Source organism: Psammomys obesus, unplaced genomic scaffold (genome assembly GCF_907164565.1).
Source record: "Psammomys obesus unplaced genomic scaffold, mPsaObe1.curated_primary_1811, whole genome shotgun sequence".
NCBI classification, from domain to species: domain Eukaryota; kingdom Metazoa; phylum Chordata; class Mammalia; order Rodentia; family Muridae; genus Psammomys; species Psammomys obesus.
In genome coordinates, this window is record NW_026596046.1 from 36,584,433 (window position 1) to 36,596,214 (window position 11,782).

Here is an 11,782-nt window from a genome sequence, read left to right on the forward strand (position 1 = left end):
CTCACCCTCCACTAGGTGCCCTCAGCCTTCTCTGGTTCACCCTCACCCTCCACTAGGTGCCCTCACCCTCCACTAGGTGCCCTCAGCCTTCTCTGGGCACCCACTAGGATTAAAGGTGTGCGCCACCACACTGTAGAGGATCGTGGTGTGCTTTGGCGCTTGCTCGAGAACACTCACTGTAAAGGCACTAGAGAAGCTCTCTTACTAGCAGAGGGGCATTCTGACATACTGGACCTAAACTACTTGCAGTCTGTACCCACTGGACTTAACATCCAAAGACAACTTTGAAGGTGAGTGGGGTTTGAGATAGGTTCTCAAGTAGCCCAGGATAGCCTTGGGCTTGATGTGTACCAGAGGATGATCTTGAACTCCTGATCACCTCCAAGTGCTGGAATTACAGGCATGCACCACCCTACCCAGCCATGTACCCACCCAGATGATTTTACAAAAAAAAAAGCTGCTACAATGCTCATTTGGAGACTTTCCACATCTGTCAGTTGTTTGACATTTATTATCTTGCATCTAGCAGAGAGGAGTACTTGTTCCTAGCTCTGCAGGGTGGCATGTGTCTATAATCCCGGAGGCAGGAAGACCAAAAGTTCACGGTCATCCTCAGCTGTTTAGCAAGCCTGAGGCTACCTCAGGCTGCATAAGAAAAAGAGAGAACTGATGAGGTGGTCAGTGGGTGAAGGAGCTTGCCAAGCCTGATGGCCTCAGTGGGATTCCCGGGAACCACAGCGAAAGGCAAGAACTGACCTGCAAGTTGTCTGACCGCCACACCTGTGCTGTGGCGTTTGGAGAACACACAGACACCTATGCACAAACGTGCACAACAGAAATAAGTGAAAAATAAAATAAGTAAATGTGAACAATTTTAAAGCATTTTGGCTGAAGATCCCAGGCAAGGTAAACAGCATGCATATGGCTCAGGGTAGCCAGGAATATGGACAGTTATCCAGTAGAGGTCTAACAGTGTGGTCGAGATGGTGAGTGCTGAGTGGGCAGATCAGGAAGGGCCTCCCGGAAGAGGCAGCCCTTCGGCTGCTCCCTCTGTGTTGCCTGCCACACCCAGACCAGGAACCTTTCCTGTGTTCCTGCCTCCTCCTTTTACCTCCCTTCCAGTGGAGGCAGCCAGCGTGATCTTTCCAAATGTAATTCAGGTGCCCCTCTGTGCAGACCTCCTCCTAGATTCCTGTAGCCGGAAGGCCGTGGCAGAGTCTTTAGTTTTGTTCTGTCAGGGCCCGTGTCTGTGGCTCTCACCAGGCATCCCCTCTCACCCTCACTCTAACCCTGCCTCGAAGACAGGGTTCTGCTTGTTGTGTGTGCTCAGCACCTTCTGTGTTCAGTAAATACTGGTTACTAAAATTAAATAAACAAATAACGGTGGAGGGGCTGGAGAGATGCTCAGCAGTTAAGAGCCTTACGGTTCCTGCAGGGGTCCCAGGTTTGGTTCCCAGCACCCAGCATCTGTAATTCCAGTTTCAGTGGCTCCGCTGCTTCTTCTGCCCTCTGGGTGAGCTCCTGCATGCACTTGGTGCATATCTAAACACCCAGGAGACACACATGTACGCAAGTAAAATAAGTTTTAAAACAAAGATTAAAGGTTGGTGCCGATAGATGCATTTGTCCGTATTCAGAAGGCTGGCCCTAAGGGTTTCATGGACACAGAACCCTTTGGCCAGGTCCTCAGGGCAAAGGAGTGTGTCTGGGGGAACCAGGCCTCTTCTCTCCCCGCCCTGCCCCCATTTCCCTCTCTTTGCTTGACCCACCACGCCAGTTTCAACGAAACGTTCCAGTTTCTCTTCTGGACCATGTTCGGCATGGAGGAGCACAAGGTGGTGGACATGCCTCAGTTCCTTGTGCCCGAGTTCGTGGGCCGGGCCATGTACGGCATCTTCACCATCGTCATGGTCATCGTGCTTCTCAACATGCTCATCGCCATGATCACCAACTCCTTCCAGAAGATTGAGGTGTGCAGCCTGACCCAGGCTAGGCCAGGGAGGAGGGAGAAAGGAATGGGGAGGAGTAGGGTGCAAAGACTTTAGGGTCCTGCTCTGCTCCCACTGTCGTTTTATGGCTTTGGACAAATTCTCCTACAACAAGGGTCTCAGCACTGCTGTTGGTATAGACAGACACCAAGTCTAATGCTCTTTGTGCTTTTTCATGTGGTGGTGGTGGCGGCGGCGGTGGCAGTGGCGACGGCAGCAGTTTGGAGGCATTGTATAAAAGGAAGTGGGAGCACAAGAAGGAAGCGGATGGGTTGGGAGAATAGACTGAGCATTGAGCAGCAACTGGAAATTAGAGGAAAAAGAGAATAGGAAAGGAAAAGGCATGCCAGGGAAATGTGGGTGATTGATGGGGGTGGAAATAAGAACAAGCAGAAAGGGATTGGCACACCGGAGAATAAGAGATGGGAGACAAAGAGAGGCAGCATGGGCAAGCGAAGGGACCAGTGTCTACCAGCGCCCTGCGTAGCCTCCTGTCTCACGGTCTCCAGGACGACGCTGATGTGGAGTGGAAGTTTGCTCGCTCCAAACTCTACCTGTCCTACTTCCGAGAGGGCCTGACGCTGCCTGTGCCCTTCAACATCCTGCCCTCCCCGAAGGCCGCCTTCTACCTCCTCAGGTAATGGACTCCAAGATCTTGCCCCTGTCCACTACCCCGCTGCCACCCCAGGCTCTGCCCCTGACTAACTCCATTTCACCATGGTAACCTCTCAGGAGAATATTCCGGTTCATTTGCTGTTGCTCCTCCTGCTGCAAAGACAAGAAGTCGGACTACCCTCCAATCCCAACCTTTGTGAGCCTTCTTAGCCTGTTGTTTCCACGCTTGTGTTCCCAAACCATTGCTGTGTCCCCAGAGAGCCCAAACCATTGCTGTGCCCCTGAGCACCTGCTTCCAGCTCCCGCTGTGTCATGGCCTCTATTTTCATCTTCCTGCTTCTGGCTGGGTCCTGCATTTCTAGTCCCTCATCTTACAGCCTAAACATAATTCCATGCCACCTCCATCCCAAGCCCAAGTCCCAAATAACCTGGTTACTACGACAAGCTTGGGCGATTTAACAGCACGTGGGAAAAGCCCCTGAGGAATGAGAAGGCTGGCAGAGGCAGAAAGAGGCGGCTGGGGGTCCGAGAGCCTCAGCTATCTCCCATCACCTGCACTGTCACTCAGCCCGTCTGAGCATGAGCGCTTTCCTAATCTGGACCGTTGCTGCCAGTTCTACAGTAGTCTTTCCTTCCCACCCCAACCCCACCTCGCAGCCTTTACCACACACTCTAGATACCCTGCTCTCTCTCCCTGGTCTCCTTCCCCTAGCTGGCTCCCGTCATCCTCCAGGACTGCACTGTAGGAGACAGGCCAGGGACAGAAAGCTTGTGTAGATTTTGCCTTTCTCCTGTGGCCTTATTCTTGGTCAAGACAGAGATTGAAGGAAGGTGGAGAATCCACTCTGTCCTCCATTGCAGACCAACCCTGGGGCAAGCGCAGGGCCTGGGGAAGGAGAGCGTGGGTCCTACCGCCTCCGAGTTATCAAGGCTCTGGTGCAGAGATACATAGATACTGCCCGGCGTGAGTTTGAGGAGACCCGTCGGAAAGGTCAGTGGCCCGCCTCTAATCGCCCCCTTTGCTGTTCATGGCTCGCCTGGGAGGAGTGCCCACACCCAGACTCACCCTCCTTGCTCAGTTGTGTTAGGTTTTAGTCCCATCTTCTCTGCCCCTGAAAGCCACAGCTCACCCCGCTCCTGGACTCGATTATTCTGCCTCTATTTGCTTGTTATTCTCATTCCCTCATTCAACTCATGTGTGCTCAGATGCTCGCTCTCCCCCTCTCCCCCTCTCTGTCCCATTTCCCTCTTCCTGTCTTACTAAGTTGCCCAGGCTGGTCTAGGCTTCTCTTCGAAGAAGCCTAGGCTGGTTTTGAACTCTCCATCTTCTTCCCCCGTCTCCCAACTAGATGGGATTACATCTAGTTGTAATCCTGCACCACCAACCCCGGCTAATGTCTTCCTTCTTTGCTGCTACTTCCATCAATGCTCACATTCACCCATGAAGCTTTTCTAACCACCTGATCCCTCAACTCCTCCAGTCTTTCCTTAGAATCCAGATGGGGTGTCCCCTAGTTTCAGGAGGGTGGGCTGGAGGAAGACAGAGAGGTGCTGAGCAGGCTCACCTTCTGAAAGACCTCTGCCCTGATCCGTCTCAGACCTGGGCAACAGACTGACAGAGCTGACCAAGACTGTGTCTCGACTGCAAAGCGAGGTAGCCAGTGTGCAGAAGACTCTGGCGGCGGGAGGGACGCCGCGGCCTCCCGACGGAGCCAGCATCCTCAGTCGCTACATCACCCGAGTGCGCAACAGCTTCCAGAACCTGGGCCCCCCCACGCCCGAGACCCCAGCAGAGCTAACCATGCCTGGGATTGTGGAGACCGAAGTCTCTGTAGAACCTGGCCTTGATGCTGCAGGAGAGGCTGGGACGCCAACTACTAGAGAGTCCAGGCCCTCCTCCCCTGTACATGTGCTGGTGCACAGGGAGCAAGAAGCAGAGGGGACAGGGGATTTGCCCCTGGAAGAAGGTCTGGAGACCCAGGGCAAGTCCTGATGCAGCGGAGTTCTGTCACTGAGTGCAACCAGCTAGTTGGGTAGAAGACCATGGTGCTTTTCTGCCTCAATAAAATTTGCCTTGGAAGTCAGGTGGCAGTCCCCATTGATTGCTGTCCTAAGATCCCTTTCTTTACATCCCCCCAAATGCACACTGTGAGAGGAGGGGAGAGAGGAACAGCTTGCTTTGGGTTCTGGGATTTAGAATCCTGCTTTGGGATTCTTTAAATCTTTAGTGGAAAGAATTCTGGCCTGGGAGGCTGGAGGCCTGGGAGATAAGAGGCCATGGCGGCAGAAGGCCTGACAGTGGGGAGGCCTGGAGGCCCTCCCTTGGCCTTGCATTTCCCATCAGACACACAGGGCTGGGAATCCACCTATCCCTGCGCGAATGGTGGCAGTGAGTCTCCGGTGGCTGTTAGAAAGTTCCAGGCACAGAGCACAGTAGGACGCCATTATGTTTTGGGTGGCTTTTCCTCCCGTCCCTTAGCTCCCGGAATCATCACTCATGAGACTCATTGAATATTATACAAACACCTAGGCCATATAGCTTGGCTCTTTTTTTTTTTTTATTAGCTCATAACTTAAAGTGACCCATTACATCAATTTGCATGCTGCCACGTGGCTGGTTACCTGAGCTCAGGCACTAGGCAGCCATCTTCCTCACATCTTGGCGTCTGAATCCCAGGCACCTGGCTCTATCCCAGAATCCCTTCTGCCTGTCTGAAGTTTCACCTCTTTCCTGCCTAAGCTATAGCTATAGGTGTTGCATCCATACAATACACAAGAGATTCTTTGTACAACAGAGGTTACAGTGTTTAGGATGATCAGGGCAGTTAGTTTTCAGTACCTCGAGCCTGCCAGGGACAAATGACCTCATGCAATAAACCAGTCATAAAAGCCCATGTCGTTGCTACACCACAACTCCGTTTAATTGAGTAGCCATCCAGTCTTTACCTTGAATGTCCTAGGAAGTCCCCGCCACACAGTGGGGTCCCCTCAACCCTATCCATGGCCTCGGGTGGCCAACCCAGGGTTAGAGAGGTGGCCCCTAGGACTGGAACCAGAACCACACTTGCTTCCCGAGGCCATTCAAAGCCCATTCTTCATAATAAGGTCATCAGTTCCCAAGATTCCTAAGAGGCTTTCAGGGTCCAGCCCTGGAGAGCTGCAACTCCCCTGGGGCCAAGAGCAGCATTTCTCCTGATTGCAGAGCCAAGGCCTCTGTGGAGGATGACTCTGCATGCCCTACGGCTGGAGAAGGAAGAAGAGACAGTGAGGAGGGCAGCAGGCCCGGGGAGTGGGGAAGCTCACAGAGCAGACCAGGGACTGACCTACCTGCTGAGGACACACAGCCAGGCCTCTTCTCCCCTGCAACAGACAGCACAGTCAGGCGGGGGAAAGACACACCCAACGGTCGGTCTGCCTGTGGCCATCCCCCTCTCGGTCTTTTCCTTCACCCCAGACAGCTTTTCCAGGCTGCCTGTCCATCCTTGCTCCTACCCAAACCATCATCGTGCTTCCATTCTGTCCCTGCGTCTACAGCTGAGCTTGGCCCAGCCCTGTCTCCTTAGCTCTATCCCAGCTGGGGCCAGCCGAGACCCGGAGCAGTACCGGCCTCCTTCGCTCGAGTCCTTTTGAGAAGACAGTCATCTTGGAAGTCTCACGGGACCTGGCAGGGCCTCAGTCTCACTAAGCGGGTTTCCTGAGGGCGCCTGGGGACTGGGTCACGCTATCCTGGCTTCTTTCACCCACCCTGCCATTCAGTCTCCCATGCATCGCTCACCACCCAGATAGGCGCAGTTAAAGTGGCTGCAGGTCTGATTATAACTCCAGAGAGTCACTACGCTTTGGGCTCCACTCTGGGAGAACCCCGTGACCAGGAAGACTTCATGTGGGGGTATCAGCACCTCACGCTCCTCAGGGAAGACAGACAGAGCCTGGATCAGAGCCCCGAAACAAGTCCTTAGATTGAAGAAGGTGGCATTTCCAAACCCTCGGGCCACGCTTTCATCCATAGAGCTGGAGGCAAACTGTCCTAATCGGACAAAGTCCCCCAGCCTCTTGGGTTCAAAGTGAAGGCTGCCCACGCCTCGGAACACCACCTCCGCAGCCTCTGTGCTGCAGCCTCCGGGGCCCCGCAGCAGCTGCAGGGCCCGGGTCAGGTAGAAATGCAGGGCCTTGAAAGGGAAGTGCCTCATGTAGAGGTCCCGGGAGCCACCCCCCGTTCGCACGGCCTGGTTCAGCTCCCAGTACAAGGTGTTGGATGAGTTGGTGTACACCATAATAGCTATTCCGTGCTGGGCTTTGAAGCCAGGAGGTAGGGTAAGCTTGTGCCGCCGGAGCTGCCAGGCCTCATGAGCTGCCCCCCAGGACTCCCGAAGCAGGGTGTGGCGCGCCATCTCCTCCTTCAGCAGCGGGCCTGCTTTCTCCTCCATCTCCTCAGAGCAGCCCACGTAGGCATCATCGAAGGTGTCCGGGACCAGGCTCAGGGGCAGGATAGGAACAGCTTGGACCTATGGACGGAAGGAAGGGAGGTGCCACATAGGCAGAAGCCTAAGTTTAGAACACCGGCCACGGGGGCTGGTGGCAGATGGGTTCAGAATCACAGTTTTCTCCTCTGTGCCCAAACATCCGATGCATGCAATTGGCAAGACCCAAAACAGGCACAAATAACACAGGCAGTGGAGTCAGGCAGACATGAATTTAAGCACCACCTGCCAGCTGGGCAACTTGAGCAAGTCTCAGGTCAGAGCTTTTCTGGACCTCACCTTCTTCACCTATGGATTAAGGATACTTCCAACCTCGCAGGGTTATTGTGAGGAGAGCATAAAGGTCATAGGGGCACAACTGAAAGGGGCTCATCTCGCCATCTGAGAGGCGAATCTAGTTGATTCCTGTGCCTCCCTGGCTCTGATCACCAGCACGAGGCAATGTGCAGCCAGTATCTGAGTCCTGCCCTGGACCCATCCTCCTCAGCTAGTTCTCATCCTTGGAGAAGCCCTCCGCTCAGTATACACCACTCTCAGCTCTGAGAGTCCTGATTCCTCTCCTGCTTTAGGAGGTTTTATCCTAAACTCAAGATGAGGTGGAAGTTTTACTGTCCCCAGCCCAACCCAGATCCCAAAGTGTGATGGTGTTGGGCGGTGAAGCCTGGTTTTCAGGATCTGCCAGCGTCTACAGCAGCCCAAGGGTCTGTGATGCGCTTATGGTGTGGGATGATAAGTAGGAAGGAGAGTCGGAGACAGTCCTTACGGAGGAGATTGACCTGGAATACAGTTCCCGAGAGGAGGACTGGGAGAAGCGAAGTCTCCTCCGAGGGTTTCCTGGATGGGTCCTCCTCCACCACCTTCTCAGCATCTGACCCACACTGACCCTTGTTGGCAAAGGATCGCCCGGAGAGAGTTACCTTGAGCGCGTGCAGGCTGAGGCAGCTGAGGACCACCAGCAGATCCTCCAGAAGCATCCTTGAAGGAGTCCCCGGATGGCGGGACCCCGATGATGATGAGCCCAGCGGATGGGGTGGTGGTGCTGGCTTGGATGGGCTCCAGCTCCTTTCTCCGGCAGCGGCAGCGCAAGGGAGAGGGTCCTTGGTCAAGGACTGGAACTCAGGAGCGATGTGGGGCGGGGCTAAGGGCGAGTCTACGGATGGGCAGGGCGTGGATTTTACTGCCCCATCTCGAGACCTGGCCTGTGACTCCCAGACGGCTGCCCCCACACTCAGGACTTCTTGGCGATGGTCTAGGTGGGGCAGTTAGGTGGCTCGGCTGGAGAGGGGTGTGGCGGAGCCGGGGACCCACCTGGGCGTGCTGGAGGCCGCTCTCGGCCTGGGCCTCTAGTCCTCGGCGACCGACGTGGGCTGACGGGCGGCGGTCGCCGCGCGGATCCGGGACTGCTGAACGAAGTCCCGGCGGCTAACTATAGCCCCTGGACTGGTAACCCGACACCTATCTTCCGCAACAACAGACGGGGGCGTGGGAGCTGGACTGGCAGCGCTTGGGCGGCTGAGGCGCGAACTCTCCTCCTGGATGACAGGTTCTTTCTGTGAGAGCTGAGGGAAGTCAAGGGTGGGGGAGGGAACTGTGAGAGTTGGCCTCTTCTCCGGTGGCCCTGGGACCCAGCCAGGCCACGAAGCCCCGTGAGGGTCACTTCTTGTACTTCAGGCTGGTAAAGTCCCCAAATCTGGGTTATTTGCATACTATTTGCATATGAGACACACGTCGGGTCGCGTGCACCGAGCCCCCTCCCCCCCCCCACTCTTTCTCAACTCTTTACCCTGGGTGGCTACCCCGGTCTGTAGGCCAAGGGTAGGAGGAAGCGTGCTGTCTTAGACGGTCAGACCGGCCCTCTCCGGCCCTCTCCTGCTCAAGTGACCCCGTGTTTGTAAACACAGCTTTCTCTCGCGCCTCAGTTGGGCTTGACTATAAATAGCCTAGTTCTTTGAGCTGCCCAGTTGGAGGTAACGGGAGAAGGGGCCAGCTTGTGGGAAGGTGGAGGAGGGATACTCCGAACCTCAGGATTTGGAGATGCCACCTGCTGGGGATGTGAAATCCTCTCCCGTCCAGCTCATGAGTTTGTCCATCACCACCCCTTCCCCCGCTCAGACCGTCCGCCAAATAAAGTTTCCTTCACCTAACGGCCTTTATTCTACTCCAATCCTTCGAGAAGACTGAAGAGGAAACCAAACTGTCCGTGCAGCGGGAAGGACGGGGAGGGAAGTTGAAGAGCGGTGATCCCGTCCGCCCTCCTTCTCCTTGGAGGGGTTCAAGTTCTCGTTGCTGGGACAGCAGCTTCCGTGTGGAGACAGCCCCTGGCTTGGGGAATTGCTTACCTCCTAGCTCCTGGAGCCCCCACAAGGTTCCAGGAGGTGGAGTCAAATTTGGTCAAGGATCAGGGATCCTGAGAGGGGTGGAGTCCTCCCAGGTCACATGGTTGTTCAGGGCTCCAGCTACAGAACAACGACACACGGTGGTCCAGACCTGCAATTCCAGCACTCGGGAAGCAGGCTTGAGCTTTGAGCTCAGCCTGGACACTGTGAAAGAAATAATAACAATAATAGAACAAAATGAAAGATGCCTGGAGGTGGTGTGCCTTCCCGGCTGACCAGAGGCCGGAACCAAGCCTGGTGAGGGGCTGCTGTCCGGCTCCTCCACAGCCCCAGAGCCTCCCCTTCTGCCTTCAGCAGCTCTCATTGTCCTGGGAAGAACGTTGGCCCAGGTCACGCTGGGCAGAGGCTAGAGTTCCTGAGCCTTGAGGAGACAGCTTGAAATAGACAAGTGTCACATTTCTGAGCAGCTGTGTGGGGAAAAGCAGGAGGGGCAGGGAATTGACAGTATAAGAGAGAAAGCCGCCCTCCCTGCTGGGTCTATTGGAGGAGACCTGCCCAGCTTTACCACCGTGGAGAAGGCTAGGTAAGGGACACCTCACCTCCACAGGGAGCAGGGAAGGAACTGTTGATAGGAAATTTTATGGTATTAATGAGGTTTTTAGGGATCTTTGGATGAAATGATTGAGGACACGTAGGAAGGTTTGTGAACATGGGAAAGTTTGGAATTTTTGAGAAGAGACTTGGGTTCCTTTTCCTAGAAGGGACTGTTGAGGGAGAGCCTGGAAAAGAGGAAAACTCAGGGGTTCACAGGACGAGGTGAAGCACAGCTCCCTTGTCCGTGAAAAGCAATATTTAGCTGGATTCAGCTCTTTCACTCCAGAGACTAAGTTAGAGTTCAGCCTGGGCTATCTAACAAGAACTTGTCAAAAAAAAAAAGTGGGGGGAGGGGAAATTTCCAGCGTTCCAGACCAAATCTCTGCTTTACAGCCCCCCCCCCTTCCTCTGAGGTGCTCTGTCTTGTTAGCAATGCCCAGAAAGCCTCTCTGGGCTTGTTTTATCAGAGATTAGGGTGGGGTGGGGTCTCCCAGCTCAGAGGGAATAAAAATAAGACAGAGCTGACTGTAGAAGTGAGAGTGTGTGGACGTGTGAGTCTCTGGGAAGCGAGCCAGCACTGACAGAAAGGGTGGTGCTGTCTGAACGAGGGAAGAGGCGGCTTCCTCTGATCTTCCAGGGGCACGAGGAGGTCATCACCTCGCCCGAAGGATATGGAAGACCCTTACGGAAGGATATGGCGGAGGCCATGAGACCTGAGGGTACATGCTAGGAGCACAGAAGGCAGAAGGTGTCTGCATTCAGGGTGACAGTCTGTCCCCAAAGAGAAGACGGGGTGCTGCCCAGGGTCCCATCGGGCATCTGCAGGTCCTCCTGAAGCTGGGGTGTTTATGTGGATTTCCCTCCTTCACAAGACTCTCAGCAAGCAGTCTGGAGACTTTGCCTGGTCTGGGTTGAACTCCTCCCGGTAGTTCCTGCACAGGCCAAGGCATGGGGGGCGGGGCAGGCTCAGGAGAGGCAGCACAGAGTTGAGGCCGCCTGGGTTTCATGGGACCCTGTCTCAAAAAACAAACAACAAAAAGCAAAACAGCACGCCTTTTATTACAGCACTGGGGAGGCAGAGGCAGGCAGATCTCTGTGAGTTCGAGGCCAGCTTGGTCTACAAAATGAGTCCAGGACAGAGAAACCCTGTCTTGAAAAACCAAAAAAAAAAAAAAAAAAAAAAAGCACAACAGAACAAAATGATCTAGCAAAACGATAATTGATAGCGTTGGCAAAGGCATGAAGAAGGATATTTTCTTTCACTAGCGGTGAAAGGTTTCTTTTTGAATCATAGTCTGGCATGGCCTATTAATATAAAGCTATTTCACCCATGTGTGGCTGTGCACACCTATAATCCCAGCACTCGGGGAGGAAGCTCGTACATCACACAGGTTCTAACTGACAAGCTCATAGGAGCCAGCCTGGGACACAGAGTGAGTTCAAGGCCGGCCTGGACTACAGGGTCAGATCCTGCCTTGAAACAAGCAAAACATTATGGAAAACTCCATGTGCCCGTTCAGTGGTTTAACTACACCATGAAACACATCAAGTGGCCATTATAACAATCGAGGTGGATAGGAGGGGGCTTACTTGGAAGGAGGACCCTGATGTATTGTTTCTCAAGGGGATATAGTTATAGGATGAGTATATGTGAACAGTTTTTTCTTTGGAAAAAAAAAAAAAAAGACAATAAACCCCAAAACATTAGGACATCATGTGCGTGTGTGTGTGTGTGTGTGTGTGTGTGTGTGTGTGTGTGTGTGTGTGT

The 11,782-nt window shown here is 54.1% G+C and overlaps 2 protein-coding genes across 3 annotated transcripts in view; one reads left to right on the plus strand and one right to left on the minus strand.

Annotated features, from left to right (window-relative positions):
- Positions 1-4,677, plus strand: part of Xndc1n (XRCC1 N-terminal domain containing 1, N-terminal like) — a 30,261-nt gene extending 25,584 nt beyond the window's left edge. The window contains exons 20-24 of the mRNA XM_055623616.1: positions 1,778-1,970; positions 2,498-2,625; positions 2,721-2,799; positions 3,465-3,594; positions 4,202-4,677. Of these exons, the coding sequence (XP_055479591.1) occupies positions 1,778-1,970; positions 2,498-2,625; positions 2,721-2,799; positions 3,465-3,594; positions 4,202-4,596 (925 nt within the window). The 3' untranslated portion in view covers positions 4,597-4,677. The remainder of the gene's footprint in view (positions 1-1,777; positions 1,971-2,497; positions 2,626-2,720; positions 2,800-3,464; positions 3,595-4,201) is intronic.
- A 1,062-nt stretch (positions 4,678-5,739) lies between these two features.
- Positions 5,740-8,058, minus strand: Art5 (ADP-ribosyltransferase 5). Of its 2 annotated transcripts, none has more exons than XM_055623511.1 (4): positions 8,002-8,058; positions 6,379-7,108; positions 5,931-5,963; positions 5,740-5,840 (listed from the first exon to the last, which is right to left on the minus strand). In XM_055623511.1, exons 1-4 carry the CDS (start codon positions 8,056-8,058, stop codon positions 5,740-5,742), a joined length of 921 nt encoding a protein of 306 aa, XP_055479486.1. The 2 variants fall into 2 exon arrangements, with proteins under 2 accessions (XP_055479486.1, XP_055479485.1); XM_055623510.1 differs by having other exon boundaries at positions 5,740-5,846.
- Positions 8,059-11,782: the final 3,724 nt, after the last annotated feature.

Excerpts from the sequence above, each read along its gene's own strand:
- Art5 (XM_055623510.1), bottom strand. The coding sequence starts at position 8,058 with ATGCTTCTGGAGGATCTGCTGGTGGTCCTCAGCTGCCTCAGCCTGCAC. Across the intron at positions 5,964-6,378 it reads TAACTGCGCCTATCTGGGTG|GGGAGAAGAGGCCTGGCTGT; the intron begins GTGAGCGATGCA and ends TGTCTGTTGCAG. Across the intron at positions 5,847-5,930 it reads TGGCTGTGTGTCCTCAGCAG|CCGTAGGGCATGCAGAGTCA; the intron begins GTAGGTCAGTCC and ends TTCCTTCTCCAG.